The 18,950-nt window shown below is 31.0% G+C and overlaps 1 protein-coding gene across 1 annotated transcript; it reads left to right on the top strand.

The window, feature by feature from the left end:
* The first annotated feature begins 329 nt into the window (after positions 1 to 329).
* LOC144839506 (meteorin-like protein) lies at positions 330 to 18,826 on the top strand. Its single transcript, XM_078694894.1, has 4 exons — positions 330 to 653; positions 1,974 to 2,383; positions 13,405 to 13,461; positions 14,686 to 18,826. Exons 1-4 carry the CDS (start codon positions 469 to 471, stop codon positions 15,006 to 15,008), a joined length of 975 nt encoding a protein of 324 aa, XP_078551020.1. The 5' UTR covers positions 330 to 468; the 3' UTR covers positions 15,009 to 18,826.
* The last annotated feature ends 124 nt before the right edge of the window (positions 18,827 to 18,950 follow it).

The raw sequence follows: 18,950 nt of genomic DNA, 5'->3' as shown, positions 1-18,950 counted from the left end.
CATATTTCACGACTTTTCTTCGCGTGCCACGAGACTAACGAAACTCCGCCTTTAAGACGAATCCATTATAAAAATAAAATTTATTTAACCATTTATTCCTTATATTGATTGATCCTAAACTTGACATAAATTATTATTTATAAAAATTTAAAAACAAAAATGCTTACAGGTATCATTATTTATACGATATTTCATTGATATTATGGAAATTAGTGATATAACCAATAGTTGTTACCCTTTGTGTATAATGGATCAGTCTTTAAATTAAGCACCTTATCCGCCGAAACTAAAGGAAATGTTTCGCCAGGGTTAGCAGACTTAGCCTTCGTGTCTGAGTAGTGGTGGTTCGTTTTGTGGATTTATAACTTGATTTTCTATAGTTTTGGAACTTAAACACGCTTTCCTAATGATTAAATCAAATTGGAATTATGTTGCATACCTAACTTGAGACGATTGTCTTCCTTAAAAATGATGGATTTGTGGTCAGGCAGTGTTTTCTGCCAAAACTGTTTACCTGCTCCTCTTTGGACAGGGGTGTACAGGACGTTAACTCATGGCGGCGGTAAAACTTTGTTTTACCTGTTGATTATTTGGACTTTATTTGTTTCGGGAAATTGCAAATATTCTAGTGATGAATGTGATTGGAAAGGAGCGTAAGTGTACTTAATGTTGTATAATGTCAAATTATGTCACTTTAAAATGTTCTTGGATTTGTATAAGTCCAAGAATAGGTACATCGTGAAAAGGGTATTTACTTTCATTTGAATGGCTTACTTCTTTGGTGCCTACAGTATATACTGTACAGTATACTACATTATTATACATTACAGTATTAAAATAGGAACACCACACACTCATTGACATTAACAGAACCAATTTAAAAGTTACTTTATAGTTTAATATGATATTTTTCAATACAAATTAAAATCTAAACTAAAACAGTTGAAACTTTATTTAGGTGAACAGTTTCTGTTATGGAGATTAAAACTTAGACCACCAACCATGAGATTGTTTCATTTTAGAAGATCTATAAATAAATATTTTAAAAAGATAAGTCAACATATCACATGAATACTTCTTGTGGTGCTGTGTCTTATTAATTCTACTCTTATAAACTTTCAAACATTTCATAAATGTTGTTTTTTTTTTTACCGTTGTGGAAATAGAAAATATGATTCAGCAAAAAGAAAATGTAATGGCTATTATCGAACAAAACATAGAACCTTAGTACTAAAATAAACTAAACTCATTGCACTAATCTATATACATCAGTGAATTATTGATACAAATATTGAGGTTAATTGTAATACTGTACAGATCTAAATAATACTGTACTTTTCATGCAACTTACTGTAAATTATTGTACAGTACAAGACTAGATTTGAGATTTCTCTTCCACACTTTAGCGTAATATTGTAACTGTCTCAGAGTCCAAAATTATTTGGTGTTTGTAACCTGTCTTTTAGGAATGTATTTTCCTTTCTTGATTCTTTGCCCTACAGCGTGTATAAAGTGAGGATGATTAACCCTGTGGTATGCATTCGCTAGCATTTCATTGGTGGTTGCTGCAACCTGGGGTGTACATAAGTGTACCCCTCTAGGCAATATTGACTGTTCATATCAGCTTGCCATGCACTGTGACCCTTATTTTAGGTCAGATAACAAGACATTCAAACTACTACTCTAAATTTAAAGTTTGCTTTTCCAGAGCAAATATTTGTCATTAATATAAACAAACTTATTTTCAAGATAGCAGTTTTAAATAAGATAAAATCTAAATTAACCTTTCATTTAAAAAAAACAATTATTAATAGTACAGTACAAAGTATTTCTGAATCATACAGGTACAATACTCTACTTACATTATTCAAACATACAGAATGTTGGTTGAAATATTTTATTTGATCTACGGTACTATACAGTTTATATACTATACAGCAGTTTAAAACTATTCATTTTTTTTTTACTTGCAGTGGTCTCTCGGATGAATCTTCAATGCGTTCAGTGAAAAACCTTTATCTTCAATGTACGCGAGGTCGTATTACGTGGCGCTATCCAAGTGGCGCTATTCATATCGCATTGCAATACAGTCCAAAAGGAACTGAATTTCGAGTATGTCTTAAACCCTCATTGACAAATCGAGGGGCGAACATTTATACAGAAGTTGCGCAACAACTACAACTTTTAATTGCGGATCAAAATAGCGCAACAAATTTAAATCAAGAAAAGAACTCGCAAGAGACACATTGTTTTCATTCCATTAACGGTAAAGCTGCAATATTTATCGAAGCAATGCCATATATACTTGCTTCAAAACTGGTGACTGAATTTGAATATAGTTTAGATCCTTTAGTACAAGAAGTAGAACAAGACCCTTTATCAGGTATGTATCCTTTTTATTTTGCATGTAGTTTAGATTTTTCAAGGTTTGCACACAAACTGTAAACTGAAATTGTTGGTTTGTCATATGTACTGTACACTAAATGAAAACAAACCTGGATTAAGCTACAGGATTTTTAACCAGGAAACGGTGAATCCGTACGGAAAGAATCATACCAATAAGCTACTGTAATATTAAAGGCTACTGTATAAAATAATAAATGAGAGACGATTACAGAATATTTCTATTCTCTATGACAAAAAAAAGATTGAAAAGCAGAAGGAAATTTCATTCTATGAATTATTACAGTACAGTCGCACAGTAAACTTTTCTAAAACATTTTGTTTTAAGTCTGTCTGTATTAAAATGAATTGAGTTTGGGCCTTCAAATATAGTCAGGTTTTGTCATACAGTAGCTTTCATTTGGAGTCTACAATTAAAGGGTTGACTATTCAGTACAATATATAATATATTGTACTGTACTGCATACAGTCTACCCTTTTAAATTACTGAATACTGCAGTAATTGTCACAAACTTCAAATTTGAAGTTCCCCTCCCTCTCTTGTACAGAGTACAGTTTTTTTCAGTAATACCCAAGCTATTGTGTACTATATGAGCAGTAACTTTATTAGGATCAAATACCAAGGTATTGTACAATAGGTTTATCAAGCCTACTGAACTTTGTAAAAGCACATCAATTCATTTGTTTGCTCCGAGTGCAATGTACCTAAAAAAAATGCCTTTCTTCATTGTTGCGTTCTGTAATAAAATTGGATTTTGTTGAGCCAGTCATTGTGAAGTAAAATAGGAATAGATTTGATTGCCTTTAAATGCAGTATTTTTGGATTACTTTTATTCTATTCATGAGAAATGAAATTTGGAAAAACCTGAATTTCTCACATTATTTGAATATTATACTTACTTCCTTATTGAAACCATTTATATATGTTTGTAAAAGTTTATTGTGTGTTACTGTATGTACCTAAAAATGGAACAATATTATCTGCATCCTGGAATTGTTGACCAAAAAGAAGCTACTGTATAGTGAGGACTAAACACTAAACTAAAAGTAATTGACATTTACTATAATAAAGCATTTAAACAGAAAGACATTTATCTGATGAGACCATTATTGTTGCTGCAGAATTACCTATTATTTAAGTATCAATGTACTATTGTCATTAGATTAACTTTCCTGTTGTCAAGTGAGCTCTAACCTGTAATTAGTCACTTTAATACTCTGATGTAATCAATATAAATCTCCCGATTGTTTTCCCTTTTTATGTTTCTTTCAAATTGTACAGTAATTCAACTAGGATATTAAGTATAATAAAATTCTTCAAAATAACACATTACATTTCCAAGAACTCACTTGCTTGAACAATTACAATAGGGGAATGTTGTACATCCACTTTAACGTTATAATTATATAAAACTTTTCATATCTATCTATCCTCCCTCTCGAGAGCACAGGCTGATGTCGGTTTATCCAGGTAAACTAGGCACGAAATAGACTCAAATTGCATGGGGAAATCATAGCATTTTTGCATACTGTAGGATGGATCAAGGAAGTTATTTACTAATTTCACCCAAGTCATAATAAATCCATTCCATTCAAACCCACTTCTCCTCTCGAACCTCCCCATTGTACATTGTACAGTAGGCCATAGTAGCACTTGGATAATATTGTAGTGTATTGCAAAGGCAAACATCTACAGTCCAAACAATAATCAAACATATATTACTGTATACCTCACCAGCTTGATCATTATATCAACATGTCTTTGATAGACTTTTCCAGGTTATCTACAGTAGCTGGGCTCGCACTGGCCGATCGCCAAGTCGCCATGGGCGAAAACGTTTCCAGATTGGCGAAAAATAAAACGGCTACTTTAGCCATTTTGGCTATGACATATGATAAAATAGTTAATAAAATAATCATTTTGGCGAAAGCATAAAGTCCAACTAAAAGGTCTATTTGTCGATCTTCAAGCATTTATTTTGTTCGTTATCATGTTGTTTACTTCGAGCTCCATTTTCGTCAACTTGTTTCGTTGTACCAGGCGTCTCTTTGTTATTTCAATATGATGGAGATAGCAGAGGTAGACTGCACAGAGAGACAGACGTTACACGACACATGGATGATGGAGTCTACCCAAACTATCACGTGTTGCGCTGCACAAACGATCGACAGCCGACGGTCGGCTATTTACCGGGATTGTCTATTTTTCGATAAGGGTGTTCTTTTCAGATTAAAAAAAACATAGTATCTTCAATGAATGATCTTATCGAAATCAATATTTATGCGTTATGCATTTTAGGCTCCAATAATGTAGTTTCATATTTTACCCTTAATAAAGTTTCCTCGTGCGTGCAGTGCGTCAGTAGAGTAAACAAAACAACATTCGGGAAATGGTAGAGTCTAACGGGGATTTAGCTAAACACACACGTGCATTTATTGCGGACTATATAAACAGCAAGGCCGGCCGCCGGCTTCTGTGTTGTTGTTGGGTAATAAATAATCGAGCCGGGATGGTATAAATTTCTCCCCCGACAGAAACGCCTTTTCCCTGTGCTTTGGCCTATATCATCTGCACGTTCAACAACGATACGAGTGTTCGTTTGCTAGAAATATTTTTAGCATATAGGCCTACGACGTACCGTCGTATATAATTTTGTAGGCCTAGGCCCCTAGGCCCATACTGCACTTTCGCACCTCTTGAGCATACCCAATTTAAAAACATTCACCCGCTGCGCGGCGGTGACGGTGGGTGACCGTGAAAGTCTTAGGACACGATTTTCGCGTGGTACGGAAGCCACCAGCCAAGCGTAAAAAACAAAAATAACATAGCGTTCAGGGGATTTCAGAAAACTGTAAAATGTTTCTTATTAAATTGATAACTCCATGAATGCTGTATGATTAAAAACAATTTGAACAAATGTTTTGATCATATAAAATACAACAATTATTTTTTTTAATCAAATATAAAGTGATTTAGGCATGGCATTTCCCCAAATGCCTTACAAAAACGTTCAGGGAACAGTGTATAGACCTATTGACATAGATAAATTAACTAAAACGTTTTTACCATTATATTTCAACAATTTTTAATTTTGGCTAATTACCGATTCATTTGGCTAAATAAAAAAATTGGACTTTAGCCATCTTGGCTATAGATAAACTGATTTGACTAAAAAAAATATTTTGACTTTCGCCAAATGGCTAAAGAAAATGAAATGTTAGTGCTACCCCAGAGTAGGCTACCTCAACCTGTACTACAGTACTGTACAGGCCTACAATACACTGAGATTGCAGTATCTCACCTGGGTTACTGGAGCCATCTACCAATCTACTTGAGATTTTAATCTCAACAAGTAGGCTTATATTTGTAAACATTCTCCTGTGAAAACCATTTTCCCACATCCATCTCAACCATCGGATCTTGCATCAACAACCAAGTATTATACCTATAGAGGAAAGTGTTGTATATTGATGGTTCATCAAGTTGTTTGTTAAACTTCAGTATTTGTTTGTTTTCATTCATTTTTGTCTTTTGACTTGATTTTGTTACCACCACAGGAGTGTGCTATAGAATCCATTTAGCTCAAAAGCTTATTTTTCAAATTGTGCATTTAATTCAAATAAATTTTCTTCTATACCTGATGAACCCTTTGTAAGACACAGGTGTACGATTCCAAAATTGCACAAACAAATTTGGTATACAGTAATTTAAATCTCTCAATTGTTACTTTTAAAATCCCCACTTTTTATCTATAGTATCTCTCAAGTGTTTACCAAGCAGCTTCATTTGAAAATTACGCCAATTTAATTTTCCTCCTTACAAAAACCAGTGTTCAGATGCTTTTAAGAGCACCTGTGTCCCCTTGTTCCATGAAAAAAATATACTAAATCCCTAATTGTTACTTTTAAAATCTCTCACTATTTTACTTTAAAGTATCTCTAGTGTGTTTACTTTACAGCTTTATTTGAAAATTGCGCCAATTTTACTCCAATTCAACTTCTCCTTGGACAGCAAATCACAGTTGAAAGCCTATTCTTGCCAGACAAAACATGTGAAAAATCCAATTATTACCAGATCCCCATGTTCTCTATTACTTGCCACTTCAATGCTTACTTTGACAGCTTTTTTCAAAAATTGTGCCACTTTTTCCCGCCTACATTCAAACCAGTATTCTAAACATTGTTGTATATACCTCTTCTCGTCATTATCTACCTACTTTGCTTTAGATTCCCTGTGAAGAGCCACAAACAAAAGGTGTCTTAAACCCTTAGTTGTAGGGCCTATCTTTACCCCAGATTTGGGCCTATTGTCTTGGCCTAGATTGAATAGCATGGCTTGGGTATGAAAACAATAGAAAACAGGGGGATTACTATCAAGGAGACATTCCCCTACACTTTCTAATCAATTGTAGATTAATTAAGGAGTGCCTACCGTGGGAACTTGACAACTTGGATTTGGAACTATAAAAATGTCAATTGAATTCTAAAAAACTGACCCACAATTTTAAAAGTGATGTGTTTTTAAAAAGCATTATAAAAGATTGGAAAAGAATTGTTTCTTTTCTAAATGTGCAGACTATAAACTGTAGTACACAGAGTTGGAACTGTACAGTACTGTAATACATACAATATAATGTCATTTCAATTTACTACTATTTATGGTGAAAATTCCCTACAAAACTGTAAATATTGCATTGTAACTTTTGTTTTACTTCCTACGTTTTGGTGACTATTATTTCAGCATTTGTCAATTAAATTTAGATTTCAAAATAAAAGGTTGAATAAACAAATTGTCATTTATACAGACTAAAAAATACCATCCAAACATTTTTAGGTAATAACTAATATACACGTGATCATACGGTAGCATACTCCAGCCATACACACACCTGTGTTGTCCATTGTATCCAAATCGTTACCAAACACTGCAAAATAGCCATTGTTGTGTCATAGATCTAAACAAAACAAATATACTTGAATAGTTTATTGATTGTCCCAACTGCCAGATTTCAAAACATTCGTAATAGTGAACAATCATAGCACTTTTGATTTGCATCAGCCTATTGTTATCAAATTTAAACAAACTATTACTGTGTAGGTTAATTATGTCTCATTAGGTTTAAATTTTGAAATATTGATTTTGAGAGCGCAAGCTGTAATCACACTTTTTAGTTTCAAGTATTGATCATTATTGATTGTTTAAATAAACTGTTTACTATATCCCAATTGAAAACATGTCTGAAACACTATTAAGTATTATTTTGGCGGTAAACATTTCTGGGTTTTTTAGAAACTTTCTTTCTCTTTCTTCTCTGTGTAACTGAATTGTGAATTAATTTTATGACTAAAATGCTTATATTGTTTACTTTTTTCCATAACTTTTTTTTGTCTAGTTCGTACCTAGTTGTACTAGGTTGTATTGTATTAAAAACATATGTTTTTGTGTAAGAGTTTTCCATCTCATTGATTCTGATACATTCATTTATTTCTCTTATCTACTTCTCTACATAACAATTCTATTTCTTTTGTATTTAAGTTAAAAACCAACATGGCTTAAACTTAAAATCAAAGTTCTTCAGACAGGCATGTCACAATGGCGACTACTCAAACAATTGTATTATTAGAGTAGGTTTAACATTATCAGCTTAACATTCTGATATGGTGCAGCTAACCATGGAAATAAATGTATTGTAAAGAAACAAAGTTAAGTACTAATGGCGTAAAATTTAAGAAAATACCTGTTCTGCTCCATTCAAAAGGTTTGGGCGCAACCTTGCTGAACTATTTTTATTATATTTTCGAACAATGTGCTGATTTAGCCTCACAATATGATCGGATTAGTTGTGGTATGACGAGATTTGAAAGCAGGAAACAAACTTTAAGTACACTGACTTTAAAAAGAATGTATAAAGAACAATGTTTAAAGATTTAACTTTAAACAAAAATAAGGTGCAGTACGGTATTAATACCGTATACTGTAACATGTAATACTAGGTATAGACATGCATTGGTATACAATTTAGTATACAATTTAGAGTAAAATGATTAAAAAATTAAAATAATAATGATGGTTATACAATTTAATTAGTTTGAGATTTTAAGCCAAAAATATGTGTCTTATCTGTCTGAGAGTTGTTACTAATGTACTGTATAGAAACATTTGAGTCGGTGGCAGAGTTCAAATAGTTACTTGTTTTTCTTTAGGCCTAGATATTTTAATGGTCACTTCATTTATGGTTGTGTTATAAACATAAAGTGACCTGGCTCCCAACTTTCCTGGGAAAGTTTCATTTCAAAAAGATTGATTATTTATTCACAAAAGAATTTGTTGTGGAAGGGTTGTTCCTGTTGACAGGATATGATATGAGATAAGATACTACTATTAATTAGTAATCAACAATTAATTAGATAACAATATTACAGTAGACACCAATCAATGAGATAAGAATACTATATTCCCATAGAACTAGATTCCTATACAATAACACCATGGAACTATAATGTAATAGTATAATAATATAGTTCCATGATAACACACGAAAACAAGAACAAGAAAAAAAACATGGCAGGCCTATTTTATATTTGATTATGTAATCATAGTAAAGTTGAAACTACAGTTGTACTACAGTATTACTAATACCATGGAGCTATAAATTTATTTCTAATTCTAATTTATAGGTCCATGCTAATACTGCAGTACAAGTGTAGTTTCAGCTTTATTGCCATTTTTACTGTCATTAGTGGACACATGCTTCTGTTATAACATTGGGCTACATGTACTTTTAGGCCTTGCGTTGTTATTATTAACTTTCAAAACAATAGAAATGATTTTTTTTAATGATTTGGAGTCTAGACAATCTGTAAAATGAGAGGAACTTTGGAACCACTAGTTGTTCTGGCAAGGTCTTAAATGAAACCTGATTGACTGACAGGTCAATGGAAGAGGGCGCCACATGCCGAGGAAAGCGTGCCTAGTTTGATGTTTACCAACATAGCAATCACTCCAGAATGAAACTTCATCTCGACAAATGTTTCTATTTATAAAGTTTGATCAGATGAAATGTCAGGCATGCTCTAATAAGGTTTACAACTTAAATCGGTTTGCAAATCTATTTATGATAAGTTATGTCAACGATGTTGCCATGGCAATTGCACAGTTACAACATCTGGAACAGATTAATTAAAGATATTTGCAAATAAGTTTATTTTCAAACATTTTAACACTCGCAAATAGTATTTCCTGTAAACAGAGTCTGGCATTATCTTTGTAACACACTCTGTTTAAAATCAAAGGAACTTCTAATATAAGAAGATTTGGTTTCTAATAGAAATTGTTATTTTTAGTTATTAAGTTATTAGTTAGTCCTTTGTGAATTTTGATAATAGAGTTTAAATTCTTTTCGAGAAAGATTACCTTTTGGCATAAAGCAATGCTATTTTCAAAATACCGCTGGTGCAACAAGGGAATAAACTTTTGAATTAAAGTGTTAATTTGAAAATAATTTTGGCTAAATTGTTGAAGCTGAAAATTGCTTGTCGATTAGGTACAGATGTCACTAAAAGTTGTTTCCAATGACCAGAAAAAAAAAGTCTGAAGGGAATATTTAAGAGGGCAATGACAAATTTACAAGTACATTTATCTCTTTTGCATCTGTTGTTTATTATCTTCGTTGTCACAAATACTGAAAAATACAACTTCTTTTTATTTCGATTACTGTACTCTATTTGGATGGCTGTGTAGCCCTACTAAGCCCTCCTGCATGAATATTTAGTATACTGTAAGACCAAATTTTATTAGCCTAAAGGACCCACACAAACAAATTATTATTTTTTAAATTTTTATATAGTTAAAAATATGAAAGAATTAAGTCTATTACATGCTTCAAATAACTAATTACTCAGTTTATTTTGTTGACTTTTAACAGTAATTTACTTAAATTTCTCTTTACCTATGGATATTATTAAAACTCAAAAGAAGGATTAAAAAGACTAATTGTTCTACTATAATCTACTTATAAGTAAAGTCATTCCGGATACTTCCCTCACATTCTTTACTCTCGTTTTTTTCATTAAGTTGCAAGATTTTTCGCTCAAATAATTTGTAATTGCTTGTTTGAGTTCAGTGCAATGTGGTAGAAAAGTTTATTGGCCTAAAAATTCAGTGCAGGTGTGTTTGAGTGATAGGTTAATCTACCAATTTTCCTTTGCACTTTTGGAATAATTAGAAATAAAATGATGTCACTGAGATCATGTTTCTTATTTTCTATTTCAATAGATTCTTTATCAATTTTGTTAGAACTACTGCTGGTTTGGTTATTCTTAGAATCAGTTACAATTGATTTAATAAAACTGTATTTCACATTTGTTCGATTTTGAATTTTACTTTAAAGAAATGTTTCACAAGCAAAACATAAAAAAACTAAATTCAAAATTATTTTCCTTTAAATTACTATATCTCCAATTTCTTTATACAATGATTATTAACAGCAAATTCTTTGCTCAAAATCAATCCCTTCTATTACTTAGCATTGAGGAAATGAACAAGAAGCCAGACTTATTGGCTAGAAGAGTGTGTTCTGGAAGCCTGATCGTAGGCCTGACAAACCCAATTACAATCAGCCTAGGAAGTTCATAAAACAAGGGAAGGAGTAGTCTGAAAATGGCATAAGAATTTCCTTTCATACAGTATAGCATATGAATGAAATTAAAAGTATTTTAAAGAAAATGGTATATTTGTAATGTTTACTTTCCTTGTTATAGACTAGACAAAAATGTTATCAATTTCCTTGTAAACATGAACATGTTCCCATTGAATGTTCACATTGAATGTTCACATTAATATTTAATAACAAAATGATACCAAGCCATAACCAAGTCATTTACAACTTTCACTAAGGAAAAAACAACTACTGTACAGAAACTGTATTCTGAAGAATTAATTAACAAAAAAGGCTGTTTTAATAAACAAAATTTAAATGCATCTTTTTAACAATAACTTTCACTATAATATAAAATGTATGATTATATTATAAATTAATTTGATAATTTTATTTTAACTTCATATGACAATAAAAATATTTTTGTTCTAATTCTGTAATACCTGGTGGGAATATACATTTATTTTGAGAGAAAACTAATTGTTTTGATAAGATTTTTCTTAAGATTGTTGATATCTCTGTTGATCAACTTTCAATAGAACTGCTGGTAATGGGAACCTTGTTTCTAACCTTTGACATTTACTGTACCAAAATCTAAATGTCAACGGTTTTTTAATTTGTCAATTGTTTGATGACACTTGCGTCATACAATGATCAGTTTCTGTTGTCCATCATTTATTCATACCTTTTTGTAAATTCTTTCACTTCGTCAACTGGTAAGACTTTGTAACAGCCGCCAAGTGTAATAATAATTCTAATCAGTCTTCTTCCAGTAATTGTCACCTTTTAAAAATGACATTTTTCATAAGAGTGGTTCTGTTGAATACTGTTGAATTTGTCACTTATTTATATGTCACATTCATTCATAAAATTGATACTTTTATTGTGTTTTTTTATTCCATTAATTAAGTGTCACTTTGTTAAAAATGCTGAAATTATGTAACTGTGATGATTTTGTATTGCCTTTGCATTCATACCATTGTTGGCAGTTTATCAAAAGATGACAATTTTTGAGTCACAATATTGGCTGGTCTTCCTATGTCATTTGCATTCAATTTCCATTCTATTTCGGTCATTTTGTCAGAAATATGGCATGTTTTTGAGTCAGCACGTTGGCTGTGCCACCTGTAGTGTCATTGATTGTTCTCTTTGTGGATTGTTTTTACTGTATAAACAATCTTATTGATTCTAGTTTTTAAGTTTGCATAGACAATTATATATCTATAAATTTTTATACGGTTTTTCTTTCAGTTTTATTCTACAAATTTCTGTTTTACTTTCGGTTTCAAAGATTTTTTTTTCTTAGGATTTACTGAGGCTAAAATTTAACAAAAAATATTGTATAAATATTATGAAGATGTTATTTACTGTAAAACAAAAGAAAGAAGATCCCTCAGCCCAAACAAAAAAACTAATATCATATCTGAGTATAGAGGAATTATAAAAAAATCCTTGATGAAAAATGTAAGTGTTTATTATTGTAATCTTACTAGGGGTTCAGTTGGTTGGCCAGTGGATCTTTACCTATTGTTCTTTTATAATACTATCCAAGTACTTCCTAACGATAGTATCATCATACGCGACATAATCACTATAATATTCTGCCTTAGGCCTCAATCCATTTACCAATTTCCTCTCTACGGATATACCTCTTCCTTAACGTCTTTTATACAGGATCTCAATTGTTATTCTTTGCAATAAAACTAGACATTGAGCCGCGGACAAACACTTACTTAACACTGTCTCGTTTAGTCACAATACCTCATAAAATATAAATGTTAAACAATGAAGCAATTATGAGGAACATGTGTTATTACAATGCAATTAAACACGGTATCTTTATACTACTTGTTACTTTAATGTCAATGATTGACTTATCAAGTTCGATACTTTAGTTATTATTATTATACTGTAGTACATGATTGATATATAATTTTAAAAGATATGATATGCAATTTGTTTTACTGACTTATCACCAAAATAAAGTAAATTCTTTGCAAACCATTTGGTTGTTCCGCAATGCTTGGCTTTCCTAAAGGCTCAATTTTCAGAACACATAATAATGTGTCGAATAAGAAAGAATATATTTGGAAAAGGACCATTTCTGTCCGTATGTGGCTGTATATTCACCAGTCACACTTAAGGTTCCCTTAAATAGTTCAGTACTGTATTCACTTAAGTCAATAAATATTTAAGAATTTTCCTGAAGTGGTATTCATTTTTAGATAAGGAAACTTCCCTTATGAATGGTGAATACAATTACTGATTTTGAGACAGTTTAGAGTACATGCAATACAAAATGAATTTTAAATTAATCATATATTTACATTTGTTTCTTCCATAGATTGCCGGCCTTGCAACGATACAGAGTTGGTTCGGGCATTCTGCTCCAGCGATTTTGGTAAGCTTTTAGTTTCCCATACATATTCATCATATCAATCATAAATCTTAACAAATTCCGTCTGGAAAATTCCAGAGTTTATTTTGCTTTAGATTTATGATATTAAAACAATCCAATTTTCTATAAAAATGTTATTCCTGCTTTGTACCACTCAAAAAATGTTGGATATAATAATATTTAAAGGCCCTTAAAAAAATAATAATAAGTGTGGTACTGTACCACACAAAAGATTAAATTAACAAAGGGCATGCATTTTTCGATTTGGTACACTTGAATTTTACTAAAACCGACGCTTGGTGTCACTTTCTAGTCATCCACTCAATATTACTGTTAACAATGCCCTTGGCTTTCTAGTTTTGTTGGGGTTGAGCTATGGGGGTGTTTACACTAGATATTGGTACGCTCAATTCCCATGCAATCCAATTTGATGTTGCATGAATTGGGTCACAACAGCATTGTTTAACTTTTCGCTAGAGAAAAAAGGTATTTAAATAAATGCTATGGTAGCTTTAGAGCATGTCATACTACAAAGAAATCCTTGGTTGGTTATTGAATGAGTTTGTTTAGTAGTGAGCTTACAGTGTAAAATAATTCACAAAAATCACATCTTTTGTTGAGAGTTGTCTGAGAAAGCTACTATGGATTTTTTTTCCCTTTCTAAAAAAAAATATACTGTACAAAAACAAGTTATTATGTCTTTAATGAATTTAAAATTATGAAAAGTTTTAAGAACAAGGAGAATTTATTTTTAGTTTAATCTTTGCAATTTATGACTCGACATTTTCTTTACTGTACTTTCAGTATAGCATTTACTTCAAACTTAATTCTCTTTATTTTAATTGAAATCCAATGAAACATTGTCCCCAAGTTTAATTTTAATACACTGTACTTTAAAAATCTTTACATAATATGTTAAAATGGTTCAGGACAGTTGATAAGAGTCAGAAAATGTGATTATTAATGCCCCAATGGGATGGTGATGACAAACAAAGTTGTCTACCAGGGTTTCAGATTATGTTCAGCTGTCGAAAAATAGAAAGAATGCAGAATTCTGTCACCAAATTCAAGTTGAATCATAGTTGCTAGTCAATTAAAACATAAAGTCATTGCATTAGTAGGTTTTGCATAAAATTGATATGACATGCCCATATTTAACCATAGCATTACCAAATATGGGTTGATTATTATGGTCATTATTAACAGATATTTATTCATCTTTTACAGTTATCAAAAGCCAAATGCGAGAGGTTGCACACGATAAATTTTCAAAGGAGTCTTTCATTGACTTAGGAGTAAGTCATGTCTTTCGACAGCGTGACGAAGTGTTCAGACCGGCGAAACACAGCCGCTACAGCGGTGTTGTCGTCACTCCACTCAAATGCGGAGTAAGACAAGGAGAGGGACATTTCTTAATGACCGGTTCTATCGTACTTGGAAAAGCACGTCTAGGATGCGCACCAAGGTTCTCGCAGTTCAGACGTATCGCAAAAGAAATGACAGAAAGAGGACTGAATGACTGCGACTTGTCGGCTATTATCATGGGTTAAAGATTCACTCACATGGTCATTGTTATTAAGATACCACTATCTTCAGCTATGTATTGGACCACTATGCTATTTACTGCCTAATGTCATCGTTATGACAAGAATATTTCAGTACTCAAAACTGTCGATCAAATATTTTTTTATTTAAAATTGTGCATTCCAAAATGAAATGTGTTTATACTAAATGTCTCTGCACATTGAATGTTTGTTTTTAAAATGTTCTCTGGTAGTCAAAATATAAAAAAAAATGTATAAAAGAATAAATTATCTTACCAAAAAAGTTTGGAAAGAATTTTACAAAGCCATATATTATTATAACTTTTTTATTTACTTTTAAAGAACAATTTATTTATTATTTTTTTATGAGATATTAAAGTAAAAACGTAAATTCATAAAATATTGTATTAGACAATGTTATTATAATTTACATGCGATCAAAATCATCATATGAAGTCTTCCATTTTTTAATTGTTATTATTGTTAATGTAAATGAGTTGTCTTAGCAACTTAACTATTGTAATGTAAGTCAAGCTTTAGATTTAGCCCAGCCAAGACTACCATTTTATTTGTAAAAATACAGTAAGTTGGCCTGAATTTTGTTTCTATCAACTACAGTTTCAGTCTTTTTGGTGTGTATTACTATATTCATGTAGTAGTTACAACCCCTGGTATATGATCCATCCTTCAAGCCTTCTGTTTACAGTAATGAGAACAAACGAAATGTTTACTGTTCCAGGGACTTCAGACAACACTTGTGTTACATACAGCCCACCCTTGCTGACACTTCCCATGGGTCACTTGTGCTCGTAAAATTAATCAAATAGAAATGTCCGCATCACAATGATGTTATTGTCATTTATTTCGTCCTATTCAATTGTGAATTATCATGTGATCATGTTAAAAAACAATTAGAATTGGAAGTATTTAATTAATTGAAGATTAATTACCATCCACCTTGTCATTAATAGGTGTCTGTGACTTAATTATTTTATGTTTTATTTGGTAATGATGGATGCTAGCTGTGAACTCAAGGATTTCTTGATAAAAGTCTTTAAAACCACAGCTTGATGGACTTAATTATTTCTAAGATTCACATCATACCATCTGTAAACTAATTCCTCCATTCTATAACTTATATTTTTTAAGGACTTATTTCTACTAAAATCTGCAAGTACGTTCTTTGCCGATTTTTATCCTGATTTTGACAGAATTGTGAGTAACATATTCACCCTCAGAATATCCATTTCTTTGGTCTAAACTGACATTGTTGTCTCTCCGAAAAGAGGATACAATTACGAATAAGAAGAAATTGCCTTGAACATCCCTATCGGATAATGGTAGCAACCAATTCAGGGTATGGGTACTTTTTAGTTTTCAGTAGGAACAGGTTCCTGGGCAATAAAATGTGTTACGCTTCTTCAAAACACAACAGGGCTGTTTGAACATAAAGTGTTGATTGAACATATTTAATGTTGTGTATTTTGTAATACAATTTTTACTGTTAAAACTTGTGTTATTATTTTAACTGCGTTTTAATTTAAAGTTAATACATAGAAATGCTTGCAATGTTTGTTTATGTAGTTTATATATTTGTTAGAAATTATTATATAGGTCTTTCTCCGATTAAAACAATGGGATCTTTAGCAGTTTTGGTGTCTTACTTAAATCACATAAGAACCAAATATTGTTGATCTGACCCATACAGTAAATGTGGGGGTTTTTAATTGAAGAAAGACCTGGCAATTTTAATTTGTATTCATTCTTTATGTTAGTTTGCATAACTCAGCACATGTATTCATTTACAATACAAGGATATAATGTTTGTTGTTTTCATTTAATAAATGTTAAAGTATATATAACATTTATTTTTAATTTGGTTTTAAAAGTTGTACTGTAACTAGAGAGTACTTTTATATTATATGCTATAAAAAATGAGGTTTTTGTTTATATGCTACTCTCTCATTTTTAGCTAATTTTGTTTGGTGTTTTTACATATGAACAATTGGTTTGTTTAAATAAAAACAACTCAATCTTTTTTAAAATTTTAATTTTAAAACATTGTATTCATTTAAAAATTAATGTGTTTTATTTTATTAGCTACAACTGTAACTATTTTTTGTTTTGCTGTTAAACAATATAATTTCCAAATTTTATTTTTTAAATATATACAGTATACAGTAAAATCTATGAATATGTTTTTTCTATTTAGTCATAAAAAAGCACAATTATTGTTTTTTACTTCAAAAAACATTTTAATTATTATAAAATTATGTGTACATGATAAGGGTGAAACAGTTTAAGAGATTTTAAAACAGTTGCCCACCCTGAGATTTTAATATTCATATATATGATTTTTATATATGAAATTGACATACAAACACAGCATTTTATGTTGTATAATAATGTTAATCTATAGATATATTATAGTTCACTATAAATAATATCTCTGTGGTTAATCATACTGTACATTTCTTGAATTGAGGTTTGTGGCCATATACACGCGTTATCATGATAGTAACCTTAACAGTAGAGTATTCAATCTGCTTGTAGGGGAAGTGTAAACAGGTTGCCTTAGTACTATCAACTTCCCTTAAGGCTATCTGATAGCAGAAAATGACCTGTTTGCCCATTGCTTCTTCCGCTCTGTTACACCATACATGTGTTACTAAACAAAGAAAAGAAATTCTTCATATTTGTCTATACGTAGTTCTTGTCCATTTTTATACGCTATTTTATATAGGATAGTTTTTACAACAGCTGGTGCAAAGAGACTAATATTGTAAGATTATCATGCTATGACTTAAATTAATTAAAATGTAATTAAAAATGTAGTAATAATAATTAATAATTTTATGCTTCACTGACTCCGTTAAAACTCCATCCCTACCATGGCATTGGAGGTGCAGGCACGAGGATTGAAAATATGGTAATTAATATAAATAAATACACAGTATGTATACATATTCGTTCGTTTCATTGGGCTATTCCCAAGAGGTAGTTAGATATTTTGTAAATTAATTAAAATATATTTTTAATACAGAACTTAACTACTTAATCTAAATCTAAGATAGTACTTTGTTGTAAAAAGAGTAGCAGTGAAATATATAATTCTTTCAAATCTACTTAATTTCAAAGATTTTATTTTGTTAATTGTTCTACTTGAGAATCTCAGTACAGCATCTTTCCCACAACGATTTAAGTATTATTTTCCTGAGAATTAAAAATCTTTTGTTTTGTTGAACTGATTAATTTCAGTAATTATCAAATCTCATCTAGTTCTCACCAGAAAATCAATATTGACGTCAAAAGTCATTGTGTGTTTTATTATTTGTTATAAGTCTCTTTATTCAAAATACTCCCCTACAATATTGACTTAATTTACTGCAGTATTGTCATAATTTACTGCAGTTTGTAACGTAATATCAATGAACATTTTTAATAATCCGGCTATAGTAAGCATACAAAATAAAGTAAATAGGGTCTTACACTCTCACTCAGGATACATAATAATACAATTGTCTTATACCGACCATTAAATAATCAAGTAGGCCTATAATTGTACTTAAAAATCATACTGTAATTTTGATTATTTTGCTGTTTTATGGGTTACTTGTTTTCTCTGTTAAGATGTGTTTATTCCATTTTAAGACCAAATTCCGTGATGGGAAATTAAAATGATTTTGTTTTTATTTTTATGACTTGAACAAAATGGGATATATTTACTAAGATTACATTATGGTGTTGTAAAAATTGTATATTATTAATTTTATTTTCAAGAGTATTATCTGTAAATGAGCAATAAAAAAACAATAACAAATGAATTTATGTATTGTTTGTCAATGAACAGTTGTCAGTTTTGTCTCGTACACAATCAGATGCTGGATCTGGCACAGTTTTGGGACATGGATATGCCCTACAATACAGGTTTCTGAGAAGATGACCATC

The sequence above is a fragment of the Antedon bifida genome, chromosome 4 (assembly GCF_963402885.1).
Source record: "Antedon bifida chromosome 4, ecAntBifi1.1, whole genome shotgun sequence".
Taxonomy (NCBI): Eukaryota; Metazoa; Echinodermata; class Crinoidea; order Comatulida; family Antedonidae; genus Antedon; species Antedon bifida.
The sequence above is the reverse complement of the archived record's forward strand: the minus strand, read 5'-3'. Positions and strand labels throughout refer to the sequence as shown.

Coding starts and splice junctions, on each gene's coding strand:
- LOC144839506 (XM_078694894.1), top strand. CDS start 469: ATGATGGATTTGTGGTCAGGCAGTGTTTTCTGCCAAAACTGTTTACCT. Junction 2,384..13,404: donor AGAACAAGACCCTTTATCAG/GTATGTATCCTT, acceptor TTTCTTCCATAG/ATTGCCGGCCTTGCAACGAT. Junction 13,462..14,685: donor ATTCTGCTCCAGCGATTTTG/GTAAGCTTTTAG, acceptor CATCTTTTACAG/TTATCAAAAGCCAAATGCGA.